The following is a 19,448-nucleotide window of genomic DNA, read 5'->3' as shown; positions in this document are numbered from 1 at the left end:
CTCTAGATTGGACTGAGACTTCAAGATTAGCAAGACATAGATCGATGACGCGCTTCTCAGACTGTGCCCAAGTCTCGTCACTGTCATCTTCAAAACCGTAAAAGACAAGGTTGGATCGTCGCTGTCTGTCCTCAGAGTCGTCCATCCTGGCGACAAGTCTAGCGATATCACCGCAGTTTTGCTCAGTTAGTGTCTGCAAGCCGTCGACCTTTTCTTTTACCGTGGCTATTACAGAGCAGTTGTCTTCAATTTTAGAGAGTCTTTTAGTAATTTCTTCAAATTTTTCCTCGTGTTGCAGCAGCGTAGAGCGTATGGATTTCATTTCATTAAGGATGGCTGCCTGTCCGGATTGGGTATCGCTGAGGACAGACATAATGTCGCTAGGGGTTTCAGCATTAGCGGACCGAGTTGCAGGGCCAGGGTTAGTCTCGATGTCACCACATAATAGCAACAGCACTCGCAGGGCACGAATACAACTACAAACAATCTCTAAGCAACAGTTGGGGCTCGGCAGCACTAGCAAAGCAGCGTATTTGGTACGCTTGGAAAATAGGGAACAGGAATTTTTTACCTGCACAAAAAGCAGGCGTTGCAAGTGAGTACGGGCCATCACTGGTGTGCTGCCGAGCCCACTGAAGAGCGCGCGGCCTTTGGTGAAGCTTATATCGTAGCGGTGTGACGTCAGTTCTGTTTCCGTGCCTCGTGACCATGAGGGGAAGGGCAGCAGCAGCGACGCAGGCACCGGCGGGAACATTGAAGGGCATTCGTGCGGTGCGGGCGGCAGGGTATCCATGGCACAAGGCAGACTGTTTAGAAGTGAAGTCGACATTCAGAAGATCAGTATAAGTTTAGTCGTAGTGATCTGCCTTCTCCCATTGTGTTGCACAGTGAACGCTAGTCATTGAAAAATATGGGCGCGAACGCAGTCTAAGGAGACACCCTATGATGATAGTGAACCGAATGCCAATCGCAAGCGCGATGCTCGTCCGGACTCCTAATAGTGTGCGGTGGAAAATACAAGACGTCGGCGAGGCTAAAGTCCCGCTTAACGCTACCCCGGCGCGAAGGTAGAGTGTGAGCGGGAGTTTGAGGCTAACCAATAACGCACAAGCAGATTCGCTGATCCACCTTTACTTGGTAGAATGGAACTGAATTTTTAACAGCGAATTGAGCGCAGACACACAAGGGTCATGGCGCTACACAAGCAGTACCAGCCTAACCCTGAGGACTGCTACGTAGACACGGCGAGATACCCTGGCCGAAGCGCAATAACGGAAGTGTGGCTGACCAGCTAGGTAATGCGATATCCTCTTGTTCAATCACTACGTCCGGCCCAGACAAGAGAGAAGTGGCTATCGCACTCGCCATCACGGGTACACGGGCCATCATCTTTATATCCGATTCGAAGACCGCCCCGCGAAACTACGCAATAGGGAGAGTTTCTACGGAAGTGGCGCATATACTACGGGCCAGATCTTACACTACAGACAGACAAGCCCGTCTGATTTATACACCATCGTAGTCGTCCCTCCCTGGGGACGAGATGGCACACGAGGCAGCCTAAGGATTCTGCAACCAGGCTGACACCTCGAGTCCGAAGAGGTGCCTTTTGACACGGGGGGTGGGGCGGAGGCGGGAGGGATATGCTCTGGACATATCAGGAAATTACACAGCACTAAAGGCTGAGTAGCCTTAAACTTCCGGCAGCTCACAGATCCCTGACAAGAGGACAATCAGTAGCGCGGCGTAGGCTGCAGACATGCAGTTTTCCACACCCCGCCCTATGCCATCGACAGTACCCATAAAAATTCCAGGGCACGGGCAAATTGTGTGGCGTATTAGATGCTTCACTCACACAGGGTGATTTGGGCCTGCCATCTCAAACCCCAGCCCGCCAATTACGGATTCCACATATATTACGAGCAGTGGGAGGCCACGCTGCTCAGCTGCATTCCCGAAGTACAAGGTGCGGTCGTACATTTGGCGGAAAACGCCGCCAGTAACTAGGGGCTTCTGGCCGTCGTCTGACGAAGCGCCCATACGGGTCCTCCCTCCCGGGTGGTTACGCTCAGGAAGGATGGCAACTAAAGTTTTATCGCCTTCTCTCTCTCTCTCTCTCTCTCTCTCTCTCTCTCTCTCTCTCTCTCTCTCTCTCTCTCTCTCTCTCTCTCTCTCTCTCTCTCTCTCTCTCTCTCTCTCTCTCTTTGTGTAAGGTGTCCTCAGTTTAAAATACCAAGAAAATTCCGAGCGCTCGTTCACGCGTGCCTCGAGCGCACGTCCGTCTAGCCAAACATACGCACTTACGGAGATTGGCGAACATTGGCCAAAAAAAAAGAAAAAACTTCCAGCGTTTGCCGAATCGTGGCAACTCTTTCTCGGAGCGAGAAACATACGTCATAGCGTACGCCCTTGGTTCGTTTTTTCTTCGTGTCGCCATGCGGATGCGCTTTCTACCGTACAAGAGCCGCAACTGGAATGTCGAAGCTCCTGTACATAATCACTGACTCCACATGGCCCGGCGGCGGATAGTTCGCACGGCCGAAGTACCGGCCGCTCTGCATCGAGAGGCTCGACGTTAAAAGCGTCCGCTAGAGAAGATAAGTCGCGCTTGCAGAGTGGCGTATGAAAACGTCGACCAAAACGACGAGCTCACTGTGGCCTTGCTCAACTAAATGTCATTAAAATGCCATGCCGCCGACGACGACCCCGACAACGATACTAAAACTCACCGTTGTGTCCGCAATGATCACCTGCAACAGCTTCGTCATTCGTCTTGCGTGTGAGTGCAAGCTTCCCTAAATTAATTTACACTCTTCGCTCTCATGAGCGTTTTCTACATCAGCCTAGCCTTCCCAAAAATGATACGCTTTGAAACCTTGCGTTAATTGTCAAGCAATTACGCCTCAGCCTTCCGGTGGCGATAGATGATCTCCCGTTTCGACGTCGGAGAGATAGGACGTTAGACGAAAGCTTCTAAAAATCAGTGAGTGAGAGAGAGAGAGAAAACAAACTTGATTTATCCCATTCGTTATGGTTGTGGTCATTCCGTACCAGTGATGGGTAGTATTAGTCCAAGTTTCCAAGGCCGTCACCGGCCATCCATGCCCTCCAGTCGAAGCTGGGAGCAGGGATCGGAGCTGGTCAGCGTCGCCGCCCAAACTTCAGTGGAGAAAGTGTAGAAAATCTTCCAAGATTTGGAGTTAGTAAGCCCTATACCGTAAGGCCAACACAGACGTGGCTACTTTGCCACGGTGACAGCTTGTAACAGGAATGTCGCCAGATAATCGATCGCTGAATGGGCCACGTAAATGATGGGTCCAGGTTTACCATGATGATGATACAACCCAGCTTTTCTTCCAATCTTCAAGTGTTCAGGATTTGATAGGATAAATTAAGCAAAAATGGACACTGAACCGCAGAGCCAGGCGCATCCACCTTGGGCGAAAAGCAGTGCAGTGCACGTAGCCTTGCCTAATCCGTCAATGCCACCTTATAAATACATCGGTGATTTTAAATAACGCATCATCTCACCTGTTGTGCTGCCATTTACCAATATATCAGAAACTTAAAGTCTCAATTTTAGATATACGACAAGGAAGTCTGCTCTCGAAGACGAGTGTTGACTCAATGACAGGTTTTGCTTGGGTGAACTTGCCCACAGGAAAGGAGAATGGAATAAACAATATCGGTCGTAAGTTGGGCGAGTTACTTGAGACCTGCGGTGCGTATTTCTATTCTGTAAGCATCTGTGCACAATATGTCAGGCCATATCTGCTTTCTTTGAAGTCGTGTTCCATTTGATGCACTTAGAGGATCACCCCGTAGTTTCCGCGCTTTTTTCCCTGGCTCACTTTTGTCACTTTTGGCTGTCGTCTTCATACCACCTACCTTTTTAACCCGTAAGCATTTCTTCACACACAGAAGAAAGAACATCTTTTGTAAATACTGCGCTTTTATGCCGGCTCTTTTGCGCAGAGAAACTTTACTCCATATACGTGAAAACAACTTGTAAGGGCGAGGCAAGTCTCTGTTTGACCAGTTAAGTCTAAACCACCAACTGCGATTTAGAATGAAAAAAAAAAGCATGAAGGAAATAGCTCCACTAATAACCAGATTAGGAGAGCCGTAGCTTGCTACTACTATTGTAGCAGTTGGTTATCTAGAACGGTATCGTGATAGCGCAAATGTGGTTATAAGGATAAATAAAGGGAGGGAGGGACAAAAATATTTTATTGTTTTGGGAGCAGAAGGTTGGTGTCAAGACCTCCACACCATGGGAAGTATCCTTATTCCAGATGCCTCGGTACTGGATTGCCGTCCAGGCCCGATCCACCCGTCGTTGCTGGTCTCCGGACGCGGGGCTGGTCAGGCGCTCACCCGCAGCGATGTCTCAGTGGCTAAGGTGTTTTTCTGATGAGCCGAAGTACGCGGGTTTAATTCCAGGCCGTGGAGGCCACTTTTCTAAAGGAGGCGAAAAGCGAAAATGCCCGTGTGTTCGAGATTTCGGCGCACGTTAAAGATAATTGATTGATTGATTCTGGGGTTTAACGCGCCGACGCAACGCAGGCGATGAGGCGCACCGTAGTGGAGGGCTCCGGATTAATCTTGACCACCTGGGGATCTTTATCGTGCGCCGAAATCTCGTACACACGGGCGTTTTTGCTTTTCGCCTCCATCAGAAAAGCGGCCGCCACGGCCGGTAATCGAACCCGCGACCTCGTGCTCAGCAGCGCAACGCCTTAGCCACTGAGCCACAGCGGCGGGTACGTTAAAGATAAATCGAATGGCTGAGGCCTCTGTTAGGCCACGTTCGCCTTTAGTCTCAGCCTCCCCTTGGTTTTCGCCCAAATGAAATCAAATCAAATCTCCAGGAGGTCAAAATTAATCCGGAGACTTCTACTACGGCACGCCTCATCACCTGTGCAGCGTCGACGCGTTAATGGGGTAAATGATACATGTTAAATTGAACGTTATATTTCCGAAACGCTTGCAGATATCCGCATCAAATTTGTTGTGCGCAGACAAGATGCCACTGGGTAAAACATGAAGCACTTTGTCTGGGTCTAGATTGTGTATCTTTCTTGTGGCCCACTCCCAAAATTTCAGGTGTCTGTTCATTGAAGGTACCTTTTCTCTGGAACAAAAAAGAGGAATGTGATGATATTGCGCTGTGTTATTCTAAATACCCATTGGTTTTATCTGAACTAAAGACATTTGATACTTTACTTGGAGTATGGGCGCAAGAAAATAATGTCACGTCATGCACACAGCTGTAAGAGGGTGCCTTGAGGTATAACTTTTTTTGCAGTGGTAATATTTATGTTAACGTAATTGTTTTAGTTCACAATATTTATGATTAGCTGTAGAACATGTGTGCAAACTTTCACTGTAATCAAATCAATATTTTCCGAGAAATGGTACATTGAAGTTGAAGAAGTCACAAAAAACTCAATTTGAGAAAAACGAAGTTTAATGTTTGCGTATTGCTCAAGTATGCTTAAAATGAACCAGGAGAATACATTTCGCTGCTGGCTTTTTTAGAGGTGTTTCTGAAACCCTTCTTGGTGTTCCTTTTCACCCGTCGTCTTTCTTTGCTTTCGACGGAGCCATAGAATTCTGCCCGGTCAACACGCTCTTTATCCATCCTGTTGAAGGCAATGTCACAAAACACACCTGCAACAATTCCAAAGGCTTCCAGAACTGCTTTCCGCGCGGAATTGCCATCATTGTAGTATGCTACAACATCATTAGTAGCTGTTTTCACCGTGTCAGCACCGACAAATGTTGTCTTGGGGCAGCGGCACCAGATGAGTTGGTTCAGTGACTCATTAGTGTTCTGGGTTCTTCCATGGAGACATTTCCTCAGAAGAGCTGGATCTGACAACACCTTGAACACTGGCTTGAGGACATCCATCACTGCCTCAGGAATGTTGTGTTTGTGGGAGAAGGTTTCGCTTCCCTCAACAAGGCTGCGATTATACCCACACCATGAGGATGGTCCTTTTGGGCAGAGTCTGTGCTGGGGCTTGGCATCTGTTGATAACTTGTGAAAGTATATTGCCCACACAGCTCGTCTCATGTTATCTAAACTATCTACATTTTCCCGGATAGCTTTGCCATAGTAAACCTGAAGGGAGTCGATGTCCTTTTCTGAGAGGCGTCCTTTCCCTGAAAGTGGCAGACCATCGGCGAGCTTTTTCCCCTTCCAATTTTTTTTTATGTTCCTGAGCCTCGTGCCCATTCGCTTCTGCACGTGTCCCACACATTCATGCCTTTCTATGGCCTTCTTGTAGAGCTGTGAGTCTCTGACAGAAATGTATGCCTTAGTGTCTCCATCACCAATGTAACTTGTGTACATTAGCTGGTGCGTTTCAACAGAGCGTCCAAACATTTTTACAGCTCCAGCACATTCCATTCCACCAGATGGCCCATCGTAGGTAACTTTACATTCACTGATGTTGTCATCTGTGTGAAGGTTGCGAGCACAGATGTGGCAAAACTTGGCTTCTACTTCAAAGTCCAACACCTTTCCTGTGTCAGCCGATATTGCTGCTACGACACCATGTAGTGAAGAATAACCACGCTTCATCCATGTTCCATCCACTGTGACCGCAGTTTCCAGGTCTCCGTCAGAGTAGAAGGGCTCTTTCTTCAGTTCTTCGGCAGCTTTTGCCATACTATTTCTCACTGTGGTCGTGGATGCGTCAAGAAGCCTTGCGTTGTACGACGCAAACTTTGTTGGTGGTGGCGGTAGATTCAGCACAGCACACATGGTGCGACCCGATGCCAATCCTTTTCCGCAGGTACAATGGGCGTACACGAACCTTTCATTCACTTCAAAGATGTTGCCAGAAGTGCGCCAGGATGTCTCGAGCACATTGCAAGCATCGCACTCGCTGCAGGTGACATTTATAGAGGACGCCAAACCGCTCAGCCTGTCAAAAGCCTCTTCCAAAATAATTTCTCCCTTGTTGCACTTTTTACACACAGCAACGTTTTGCAAAAAGCTACGGAGAAGAGCGAGGTCGTTCAGGCGGTAACCAGTTGTACTTGCGCCGTATACGTCAAAAGATGCACCACCATGCCTCTCACCTAGTTTCGCGAAGCTTGCGCTTCGTCGAGCCGGTTTCTTGCTGTCTTCCTTGGTCGTAAACCGATTACCTTTAAAAGTTCTCTTTTTGGTCCATTTGTTGGATAATCGTGCCATCTTCCGGTATCGCAGTGTGTTTTAAACTCGAAGCGGAGGCAACGCGACCACGACCATAAAAGTGGGAACAATCACAAAAATAGTACATACTACAAGAGCACCACTAGCGGCAAGTCTCTTAAAGTTAGTAATTTCAAAAATATACGATGATTTAATACGCTAAATATACTGGAAACACAGACGCAAGCAAAAAAAACGTGAAATAATGCAGCGAACCGCGAAAAACAACGCTAAACATACCGTCCTCTGAACCGATGTCTCAGCTGTGTCCGCCATTTTTAAACGCCAGGGCACGCGGCACACTTCGGCGCGGCATTTAAACCGTCTTGAGCGGGCACTTGACGACGCGCTTCCACGGTGTTGTTCCTCATACTGCACTCGATTTTTCTGCGCCAAAATTGCAAATTCGCTTTTTTGGCCGGTTTACCCTACCATACCCCCTTAAACCTCATTATCCACCTGGTCAGGTGTTCCCCCTGCTCTTGCGTGAGGTGAGAATTATGGGTGAGGGTAGAGGTCCGGTGGCACCCTCATACCAGGTGGTATAGCCTGCCAGGCAGAAGTGGAGGCGTACTATGTCGCATGAAATATGAATTAGTTTGGAATTCCTTGTTCTTCCAGCCATCGCCCACCAGCACAGTAATATCAAAAGTAACAGGTTACTGCCATTAGTTCTATTTTACAGTAGCGGATAAAAAATACTGGTTGATTCAATCAATTCTTTGCCTTCCGAAAGGCGCCGCAAAGTTAATCGGTACGAAAACCACAACAAATACCAAACTTAATTTATTGAGCGAAAACTATGGCTGTAGTACTTCCTAAAATTAGGCATTTCAAGCCACGCTGTATATTTTAGCCTCAAACAGGCTAATGTATATCCAGATTTTGGGTCATCTATCTCAGTGTCTCAGGCAGATATACTTATTTTGTATTTTATATTCAGCTTTGTTATGGAGTTGATGCTGTTTGGTAATAAAACGGCTTTACAGCGGAGCTGTATATGGCTTGCTTCGCTTAACTTTTTAGCCTCAGCATGAGAAATATTCTGCCATAAAATTGCTCATACTCCATCTCTCCTTCATGCCCAAAATGTTCCATAGAGCGAAGCGTTTCTTAGCGCGTGTTTTAGCTAGCACAAGCGAAAGGTGGCCGTCAGGCCATCCCGAGCGCAGGGCGGACAGTATATATCTTGCAAGGGTAAGGGGAGACCAGGTGCAGGTCACACACACGACGAAAACGGCACTCACGGTTGCGGCGTTTTCTCGGGAAAGTGCACATGGAAGTGCAGGACATCAGGGACCAGAGAAGAGCGTGCACAAAAGGCTGCTCCTAAGCGGCAAGCGCCAGGAGTTGACTGCACGTCTGTTCTACTGGTTGGAGACTTAAACGGGAATATTGCTACAGCACACGGCGAGAGCTCTACAGGATTAGTCGTGGAGAAGTTTGGCCTGGTGTGACATGCGGATCCCCAGCAGCCAACGACACAGAGGCGGTCGTTTTTAAACCTTTGCGTATTGAATGACGCCCGGCCAGAGCCAACTAAACCACTTGCCTTTGTGCCACACTGATTGCAAAGCCATTGGGATAACCGTCATGAAATGCGTGCCGCGCTGATTTTATGCCCACTCCTAATTTAAATCAGAGCCTTCACTGTAACTACTGAAATCATTGTGTTTCAGTTTGTTTCGGATATAGCTCTGCTGGTAATCCATTTTTGCAGAGTAAACTGGCTAAGACTATTTAGAGTATTCGGTCAAAAGGCTAACTAAGTTTTTGAAATTGATATTTCCGTGTACTCGATCACAAGAAATATGTTTGTGTGCCATATAGTTGCAAGACAATGGACAAGCTACATAGAGTAGGGTAATATATTGTGGGGCCAAATATCGTTCTCATAGGGTACTTTTGCTTTCTGCTTACGTCCGGTAAGCAGCTACTTCTGCTGACAATCGAACGTGTGACTCTGAGGCCAGCACTATGACGCTTATAAACAGGAATAGTTTTCCAGGTGCAGTGCCAATTGACCTCATAGAGCTTGTTCACGTGCATAAAATTGGCGCTCGGTTAATTGTTAATTTGCAGTCGTCGAAACATTTTCTCGTTTAGGAGAAAGGTGTGAGATGTTCGGTAAATTTTGCAATACCTACGTTCCCGACTTATGTGATACCATTCTTGCTACTACGCCACTTTTTGAAGAATTGCGCAACAAAGCGTGTATTTGTGTTTGCTCTTTCAAAGACAATATATTCATTTTTTTTCTGTTACAGATCCACTCTTTCAAACCCGAATCAAAATGGAAGTGGCCCGCCGGTTCCCTTGGGGTAGTATTTCGTGTTTTGTGCCGTTGTCAGAGCCAATGTGTAGCTAAGTGCTGGGGAGGACTTATGAACGGCTCATTTGGAGTATAAGGCCTCGTTACATTGGGGTGTAAATCTTTAAGTCCTATTTTCCTTTTCTTCTCAGCACACAGTCCAGTCCTACTTGCGTGTGCTAATCGCTCTATGAAGTAGGCTCAACAAAATCTTCGACCTTGCTCAACAAAACTCGACCTTGCTGCCGATCTTCCTGAATCTGCCGGGAGACTTGCTTCAAAGGTTTCGATGTCCTGTGGACGCAGAAAACTCCTTCTGCGCAACCTCATGCTCATGCGCCAAAAAAAAAAAACTGGTCTGGGAGAGGTTCGAAGTAATAGGAGGTATCGAAAAAGCGACTTCCTCACAGCAGGCACCACGCGGCGAGCTACTGCGGGAAGCACAGCTGAAGCAATAACAGCGGGCAGGGCCTGGCGGTGCGGGTGGAGCAGCGCCAACGTGGCAATATGAAATACCGGCAGCACGGTATTTCGGAATGGGTAGGCCAGACAGTTTCTTACAATAATGTATCAGAGGAGAAGCTAGCGCTGCAACCTCATGTAACCATGGGAATTATGGGAAGTCTAGTTGCCCACGTTTTAGCGGATGTGAAAATATGCAGAGTGCAGCAAAATTGAACATAACGTTGTAAACGTGCCGTAGCAGTAAAATGAAGCGCAACTCCCTCCGGCGTCCGTTTGCTTTTGTAGTTGGAGGTTTAAATGAACAGTATCATCTGCTATCGTCTGCAATCATCTGCGATTTTGACGGGCCAAGCTAGCTGTTACAAAATATTTTTAACTTTCACAATACCTTGTGAAGGCACATTTTAATCGTTCTATCATTTAAAATAACAATTTATAGGAACAGTTTGCAAATGTTATTGCAAATATATATACGACAAAACATTTGCACCGCCTTCAACCCATAGCTGACCAGCACCGTGCAAATGTTTTGTAGTAGGTATACAGTACTATGGCCCGAAAAAACGGTCATAGTGCTGGTAATCACGCACAACGACAGAACTACTGTCATCAAAGATTATAAGGGACGTGTGGATTGTTCATGAACCCAAGTCTTTCCACTGGCGCACTAAATGCCCTCCTACGACGGACACTTAAGCAAATGGTCACCATCGACAATAAACAACTTCGGTGAAGACACTGACAGAATCCTTCACGCAGTGTTTTATTTTCGTAATGTACCAAGGGGCCAAAGTTTGTTTCCTGTTTTATCTCGCCATCGTTTGAACAACCGCTCCCTCTAGTTTCCATTGGAACATCGTCGCCCACTGGAGTACCCAAGAATAAGGCGGTCGGGCCCCGGCTACGGGACGATCAGCAGAGGGTGAACAAACTGCTGATTACATGCCAGGCTATCACCCGAGAATATGTGCCCTCCCGCTAGGCGTACCAACCGTGACGCGGCGATTAAGGGACCGGGTTCTCCGACAACCTGCTTCCGCGCCATTTTTCATGCCTTTTACACAACTCGTGCCCCATTATACAGCGCCTTCGACGAGAAGCGAGGGGCAACGTGAAACTCCTTAACTAGTGATGGCATTAAGGGTATTAGGAAGTAGCACCAAGAGAGGTTACAAGCCATCGAGTTTACATGTTTTCAGACTCTCTCTCTCTCTCTCTCTCTCTCTCTCTCTCTCTCTCTCTCTCTCTCTCTCTCTCTCTCTCTCTCTCTCTCTCTCTCTCTCTTCTCTCTCTCTCTCTCTCTCTCTCCCGCTCTCTCTCTCTCTCTCTCTCTCTCTCTATATATATATATATATATATATATATATATATATATATATATATATATATATATATATATATATATATATATATGTGTGTGTGTGTGTGTGTGTGTGTGTGTGTGTGTGTGTGTGTGTGTGTGTGTGTGTGTGTGTGTGTGTGTATAAATGTGTGTGTGCGTGGTTTACAGAAAACGTTCATAAACAATATTTTGTTCTAATACCCTAATTATTTTTTTCAGTCGTAAGGGCAAAATTTTGTCCACTGGGTTGAAGTCATGGCGAAGCCACGCACTGTTTACAGTTGTGTACTACAAAACCAAAGGCAAATTATATAACGCGACGTACCCAGGAGATTGGTACGGACACGCAGGTTGCCTGTCACCGGTAGGTGAATTTTACGAAGTGTTTGTGCTTTTCTTACGTGCATAACTAAAGCAAAAGTAAAGTTATTCTGGATGCAACTTTCTAATGTTATAGGTTTAGTTATAATTAATAATATTTCTGACCACGCCTTTATGTGTTCTATCATGCGCGTGGTGTACTGTTTTAAATCTTTCGGAAATGCACAGGAAAGTGCAAGAGCAAAACTTTTATTGTCGAAATTTTTTTCAGTGCAGAAACGGGAAAAACCGGTATTTTTTCTCTTCATTCAGTCATGCCTCAGGGGAGCTATTCTTTCTTGCGTGCGGATAAATAGCTTGAGCGCAGCTGCTCAACGTAATATTTGTTTTCAAGTAGCTAGCATCGCCTTTCTTGCAGCAGATGCTAATACTTATTTCTACTGTTTAAGCTAAAAAGAATAAATATTAATTGTGCTCAATGCGTCGGTATGATATCTAACCACAGGTTGTAAATTGTAACATGAATAGCCAATCATCATTTGCTCAAGATGGTAAACTGAGGTTGGCGATGAAATTGTTTGGTTGTTAAACGTTTGTTCTAATTACCACCAGATATTAAAACTGTTCGCAGCATGTCTTGAGTGGCTATCCAGAAAGTTTGACTGACAAAACACAAGATTAAGAATAAACGGGGCGTGCTTAAGACATTTCAGGTTTGCAGGCGACATAGCATTGCTGAGAGAGAGACTGCAAATGCTTTAGGAACTCCAGTCAGAAAGCATTCCCATAGGCTGAAAATAAATATAATAAATTTAAAGTAACGAGGAACAAGCATGCTGCACGCGCTCTTTTTAGCCTAGTAGACGAAACGCTAGAAGTATGCATGTATAAATCTTTATTAAGAAAAGGGGTAGCCAGTGGCTTAAGAAGGGGGGGGGGTGTTTGGAAGGAGGTGAAGGGCTCATGTAGGTCCTAAATTCTTCGCGATACGCCTGACTCTGGCGAACTCCCAAAAGGAAAGCAATCTCTCCTTGGCATGACTAGGATTTATGGGCGTAGTCCACTCTTCGTATGATGGCACCTGTTGAGCGTGTCGGGCTCGGAGTTCACGAAGGCCCCCACAGTCCCACAGGAGGTGTCGGATGTCCTGCTTGACTTAGGAGTCCTTGCAGTACGGGCAGGGGTGCGTTGGGTCGATGAGAGCGGCGGAGCCGTTGCGTCTGCCTGGATTATTACGTGCCACCACTTTAACGCAGGAGCGCCACTTGTGCAGCACATCCTTGGTAAGGGCGGCCACTGTTCGGGCCTTGTATGTCAGAACTTGAGCCCCTCTGGATAAGCCCTTTGGAAGAGGGTGCTCATTTTGTGGAGTCATGTCTCTCAGGTTTGTCTTCCTTCGTTTTCTCACTTGTTCGACGAGGCTGGCCGGGTCGACGTCAATCAGTGGTGGCACCGGGTGTTCGGGAAGCGAGTGGAAAGTAGAGTTTTGATCGCTCGCCTTCGCGTGAGCAACCTCGTTTCCGAGGCTACCCGCGTGTCCCGGCACTCAGTCGATGCATACCTGGATGTTGTGGTTGTCTTTTAGAGCTCTGCACTCCTTCTTGATAAGGTGGCAGACTGAACCGTCGATGTTTGGTCCTTGAAGCCGTTTGATGGCTTTTGTGTTGTCGTAAATTACGGTGATTTTTTGTCGGGCCGTTCACAGTGAGCGCGACGCCTCGGTGCGTACCACGAGTGTCCCCATCCACAAGGCATGGAGTTCTAGTTGTGTGCTTGTAGGCTCGTGATATTTCTAGGCATGTGACCCTCTTTATGACCCAAAAGGTGTGACCACCGAAAGGGTGGCCTCCCGTGCCTCCTCATTCCAAGCGGCATCTGTGTACACAGTAGTTGCCTGAAGCTCGGGGTCGTTGGTGTTGCGTGCACGAGCCTCCCGTTCCTTCGTGTGACGCTCCTTGTTGCGTCTTCGTTGCAGTGGTTTTGGACGAGTAAAGCCCGTACTACATGGAGCGATTTCGCCTGCGAATTCGCTGATGCGGCGCCGCTCGTGCGGCAAAACCACCTTTTTTCGTTGCTGCGGCAAAGTGCCAAACATTTGAAGCGGTCGAGCAAACGCCGCTCGTGCGGCGTGTGCGGCGTAGAGGGGCCGGACCTGCGGCCAATAGGAGCACAGCTCGGCACCACTTGCACGCCTGGAAACCAGATGGCGTTGCTTGTATGAGCGCGACAAGAGCGCGGGCACACCAAAACGTTTGTCTTTTCTACTGTGTGTGCGTATATTGATAAAGAATTGGCGATTCTTATATAAAACCATAAATAAACTTATATTTACCGCAAACCAGACAGAAACAACTTGCCAAGAAAGTAAAATAAAACCACCCTTGTTAAAATCACAACCTTTGCTGGTGGCAAACTTAATCCAGTCTGCAAACAAGGCGCATCTGAAATGCGAAAATCGCGGCGTTCGCAGGCCCCATGTACATGGAAAAAGAAAAAGTTAGGAGACGGCGCCGCCGGAGAAACGTGAAGCCTATACATAAAAAGTAAAATCGAAGTCGGCCCAGGCGTCACTGCACCATGTGACCCCACCGCACCGCCTCTGTATGGGCCGCCGCGCTCTTTAATTTCGTCTGCTCGAAACTGCTCTGCGGCCCGTTGTCGCGAAGCCTGCTATATGTTGGTTTTTTTTTTTCCACGGCTTTTGTCTTCCGCCCGTACGCGGCACTCCTGCCCGCACACGGGCATGAGATCGCCGAGCAGACAAATGCAGGAAGGACGGGGAACAGCTACCGCCAACGAAACACGAGAGATGCCCCGGAGTCGGAGACCGCCGCCGCCGCCGGCCCACCAGACCTTGGAGGGCCGACTGCGGCGGCTTGAGAAAGGGAAACGGCGGAGGGAGAGGCTTCAACGGACCTGGGCTTGCGAAGGCTAGCTGCGTGACGTCATGCCGTCTCCTAACTTTTTTTTCCTCCATGCCCATGTAGACGACAATTCCAGGCATTGCGAACTTCGCAAGTGCGAATGTTCGTTCCAGGGGATTCGCAGGCGAACTTCGCTCCATGTAGAACGGGCTTAACGAGCGTGTCCTCCGACGGTGATGTCATAAGTGGTGTCATAAGAACGCTCGTATGACGGTGATGTCATACGAGCGTTCGCAGTACTTCGGTGCAAGCACCACCGAAGCGACTGCCGATCCTCTGTACTACGTGTAGTATCGACTTCCACGACTTTCGGAGCTGCGATAGCCATTCGTTGGGAGTGCCATTCTCGTGGAAGGGAATGCCCAGTATTCGAGTCCAGCCATCTGTCGGTCGCGATATGGCATTTCCATTCAGGGTAAGGTGGACCTGGGCACGCTAAGCTTTTGAGTCCCGAATGACCAGACACTGCGTCTTGGTTAGAGACACTTGCATGCCCGTTGGTCTGAGGAACTCTGAGAGTGTGTCGAGGCTTGTTTGAACAGCAGTCACGGCGGCTTCGGTGGTGGTACACCGCTGTGAAATGGCCCAGATGGTGACATCATCGGCCTAGACAGTCGAGCAGAGACCTAGTATCTTCCTAAGTGCCCGGGCGGTCTTAGCCATCGCAATGTTGAAGACGGTAGGCGATATAATGGCTCCTTGAGGTAATCCAACTGCGGAAGCATGAAATACCTTGGGCGAGGTCACACCTGTTGTTGAAGCCGCAAACTCGAAGGTTCGACGTCTCAAGAAAGCTCATACGAAGTTCTGAATACGGGAACTCACCCCTGTCCAGCCAGAGCCTCAAGCAGGTAGTCGTGTCTGACCGTATCGAAAGCTTTCTGAAGATCGACAGCCACCAAAAGCCCTGGAACCTGGCGGAGCCGCCCGTGTCTACGCTTAAAAGCTGCCTTTATCAGGTGTATGCTGTCATAGGCGCACAGTCCCTTGAGAAACTCAGTCTGGCCAGGGTCGAAGAAATCATGTTTCACGTATGCCAAATGGTGGTTGAGTCTACTAAGCACCATTCTTTCCAGTAGTTTGCACGTAGTAGACGTGAGTCAGATGGGTCGCAAGTAGTTGCCTCGTCTGTCAGTAGGCTTCCCTGGTTTTGGAATTTTGGAATCCCTGGTTTTGGTCCAGCAATTTTTCTTTTTGTCGTTGGTCCAGGTTGCGAAGCATCGCCCAGGTGATTCCGTCCTTGCCTGGCGCACTTCTTGCATTAACTGACTCGAGTGCCGCTGCGAGCTCTGCAAGGGTAAACAGCGAGTCTGGGCCTTCCTCGGAAGCAACGGGCATTAGGTCATATATAGGATCTTCGCCCTCTTCGCTGCCGTACGTGGCTTCGGGAAACAAGGTGGTTGCCGGGTTCTGTTCATATGTCGCCGGGTCTATGTCGAGTGTCAGGCGAAGGTTGGGACCTGTGTTCTTGGCTTTGGACTTGCCGCACATAGTACGAAATGTTTGCCACAGTCGACGTGCACCCTTCTTTTCACCGAAGGACGCACAGTGGTCTTGCCACCTATCACGAGCCAGGTGTTTGGCGTAGCGCCTAGCTACGGCAGTTTTGCGTCTTAGACGGATAAGGTCTTTATGTCTCTTTCCATTCCGAATGAAAAATTTTTGTACACGTCTTCGTGCTGCCCACAGGTTGGCAAGGTGCTTATCCGGGGTGGGAAGCTCTGGGTCGATATCCATGGTGCGTGTGGCAAGGGCTACTGCCTTGTGTAGTACCTCAGTGACAGGCAGGTTGTCTTCGCATTGACTGAGCAGCGTCCTGAACTTGACCCAGACCACACTCCTCGTCCTTCTCCGCAAGTCGCGGTTTCGACCATTAGGAGTCAGCTCAATCCTGATAGGGTAGTATTCAGAGCCTAGAGGGTCGGGGTTTGTCCTCCACTCTCTCACCAGCGAGCGGCTAGACGTCCATGTGACGTCTGGGGTCGTACAGCGCTGCCCTCCGTGGAGGCCGTACAGGGCAGGATAGTCGAGGTCATTGGGCAACTCCACTCCGCAGCTTGCCATCATCTCTAAAAGTGCTGTTCCCCTGTTGTTCTCATAGATGTAACCCCAGGCTGGGTGTTGTGCGTTAAAATCACCCGATACTAGAAAGTCATCCGGTGGGTGTGCTGCCTGGAGTTGGCGAATCCACATGTAGTCTTGCTGCTGCTAAGGGGGTCGTTTCCCTTGGCGGTAGCCACTAGCGGCTGGCCTTGCGTAGTAGGAAACCGCCACAAGTGGTCGTGAGTGAGGCGGGAGGCACCTCACTGCCACAACCTCCTTCAGCGAGTCACAAAAGGCAGACGTGTCGAAACGGGTGTGGATTATGTCTTTGCGGACGAACACCGCACACTGCGCCTGAACATGATGTGCGCCTTGTGCCGGGAGTGAATGCTGAATGCTGGGTTAAAAATATTCCTTATGTCCGCGGATTCCAGGGCTTTCCCCGCGCGTTTCCTGCAGAAACAGGAGAGCTGGGCACCCAACAGTCTGGAAAAGACCATTCAGCTCCGAAGTGCTCATTTGGAGAGAGCGACAATGCCAGTGAAGCACGTCGCGGGTTGGTGAGTCTGGCATAGGAAGCATTGGTGGAGGAGGCGACATACCATCGCCGATGGTGTCCTGCAAGCGGCTGTTACTGGCTGAGAACTTGGCCATGCTGCTGCATCGACTGGTGTCAGTGAGGCCGCGTGTTAAGCGGGCGGGCGTGTGGCTCGCGGATGAGGATCAACGACAAGCAGTGGCGCACCCACGGGGTGGGGGTTGGGGGTTTTAACTCCCCCCCAGCAGTCCGTTGACCCAACCCCCCTCCTCCCTCTTCCACCAAACCGAAGTTAACCCCGTGAAGTTGATGCAGTCTCGAAACCTTCTGTTGTTGGACATTTCTAGTTTAATCTCGAAAAGGAATATTGTTTCACTAGCATTAAAAAACAAAAGAAGACAACAGGAGCACCAGCTTCAGTTTGGTGGCTATATGAATCAGGAAAAGCGAAAAACATTTCCGCTTCCGCGGCGTAATGCACTCTCGTAAGAACCTCCCTTCATTTTAAACCATCCCGAGATATATTGATTAAGGTCATTTAAAAGCATCATTGATGTACATGTAGAGCATAACTAAACCATTGGATTTTCGTGCTCTTAAGGCTATGTGCGTACCAACTTCGGCATCGCTTGAAGTAGTTTAAGAAAGAGAACGAGAACATTTGGTGACAGAAAAAGTATCCGTGGGTAGGAAATTTCTGCACGCGTAAGGATCCCCGGTGGGTTTAAATTAACTAAATATGAGGCCGGCCCTCAACTACGGCGCGCCTCATAGCCTACATTAAACCGCATTTACAATATTTGTAGGGCCACATTATACCACTTTCTGAACTTTTTGTGCGCAACTGCAGTCACGAGACTTGAATCATTCGTCGACTTCTAAAAAAGGAAGCTGAAATTTCCCACAGGTTAGAACTTAGTATTGTTCCGCTTGCCGTCTGACCTCAAATCAAATCTAATATTTTATTTTATTTTATTCGAACGCTAAAAGACTTTCTTAATACTAAGCACTGCATGTGCTGATATAACCCTCCACCTCCCTTTAAAACAAAGATTCGGTTTTCTTTTACGCGTCGCCTGGGTTTATGACATCCTAGCGAGGGAAGCGGCAACTTTTCATGCACGCGCAGTAAAACCAGTGAACTCGGATAACAATGACGTCGTGGTATTATAGCGAATTTGCTTCCGGAAATATGGGTTAATTGGTCTACTTTGCTCAAATTCCGCCAACGTACATTAGCAGATTTCTTGCACTTGCAAGTAGATCGAACTTAGATCGAACTTGAGTAAACTTTCGCATTCAGACGAAACCTCAAATATGGGCTCTATGTCTCTTCCTCCGAAGCTGGCTTGCGAGCCCGTCTGCGCCTCCGCCATGCAAACCATATTTTACAATTGGTAGACAGGTGAACGGGGATCATTATCATCGTCCTCGGCTTGGAAAGACGGCACAACACCGAGCTGCAGAATCTACGCTCTTCCTACCAGGTCATCGACGCTGTGACCTGAACCGTCCAGTTCACACTATTCGGCAAGTCTGGTGGATCATTTTCGAACCCCAATTGCCGTATTTGACCGTTTTTACACTGCAAACCGACCTCCCGAAGGCAGCAGTCATGCCCGACGCCCGCTAAGCCTAACAACGGAGTTTCAATCAGCTGCCATGGCAACGGCGCGATCGCCGCCACCACCGCCACGTGCCGCCGATGCATCTCCATCCGAAGCACGCGCTCTCCTCGCTGAAGAACCCGCTCATGCCATCGAAGAAGACATCGACGCGAGCGATTGGACTACCATTACAAGGAAAGCCAAGCCAAAGATTCCCGCAGCACCAATCGCAACACTGAAGACCGTCGTCATCAGAACGCCAAACACGCTCAAAATCGCCCAGGTGAGACACTACGAAATCCTTCAAGCAATTGCTTCAGCTGCAAACTTGGCACCACACGAGCAGCAGGCTTTGACCCTCCAAGTTCGGTACCGCCAAAATGTTATCCTCCTCAAGACCTCCAATGAATTCACTGCCCGAAAGGTAGCAGCTATCACCACGTTGTCTATTCAAGCGTGCATTCACATCGTGAAAGCCTATAGCCTATGTGACGGCCCCCGTGGTTTCGTGCCGTGGCGTCATCCACGGGATTGAGAAAGGACTTTCCGACGACCAACTTTTAGGAAGCCTTGAATCGTGGCATGCGACCATCCTGTCTGCCCGCATGATGGGAGAGACTGAGTCGGTGTTAATAACGTTCGAGGGCACCCATGTACCCCACAACGTTCTCTTCCGCCGCGTGTTGTATA

The 19,448-nt window shown here is 48.5% G+C and overlaps 1 protein-coding gene and 1 long non-coding RNA gene across 2 annotated transcripts in view; one reads left to right on the top strand and one right to left on the bottom strand.

Moving 5' to 3' along the window:
- Positions 1–19,448, top strand: part of LOC144177785 (uncharacterized) — a 46,621-nt gene that overhangs the window by 7,309 nt on the left and 19,864 nt on the right. The window contains exons 2-3 of the long non-coding RNA XR_013323853.1: positions 9,475–9,528; positions 11,545–11,689. This is a non-coding gene — a long non-coding RNA (uncharacterized LOC144177785). The remainder of the gene's footprint in view (positions 1–9,474; positions 9,529–11,544; positions 11,690–19,448) is intronic.
- LOC144177790 (uncharacterized) lies at positions 5,459–9,377 on the bottom strand. Its single transcript, XM_077705360.1, is given in 3 exon segments — positions 5,459–6,680; positions 6,682–6,792; positions 9,355–9,377. Coding segments are annotated over 3 exon segments (1,317 nt in total). The 3' UTR covers positions 5,459–5,497.

Source organism: Haemaphysalis longicornis, unplaced genomic scaffold, assembly GCF_048455015.1.
Source record: "Haemaphysalis longicornis isolate Haplotype H1 unplaced genomic scaffold, Haemaphysalis longicornis Haplotype H1 scaffold_31, whole genome shotgun sequence".
NCBI lineage: Eukaryota > Metazoa > Arthropoda > Arachnida > Ixodida > Ixodidae > Haemaphysalis > Haemaphysalis longicornis.
This window is presented reverse-complemented; position numbering and strand designations above follow the sequence as displayed.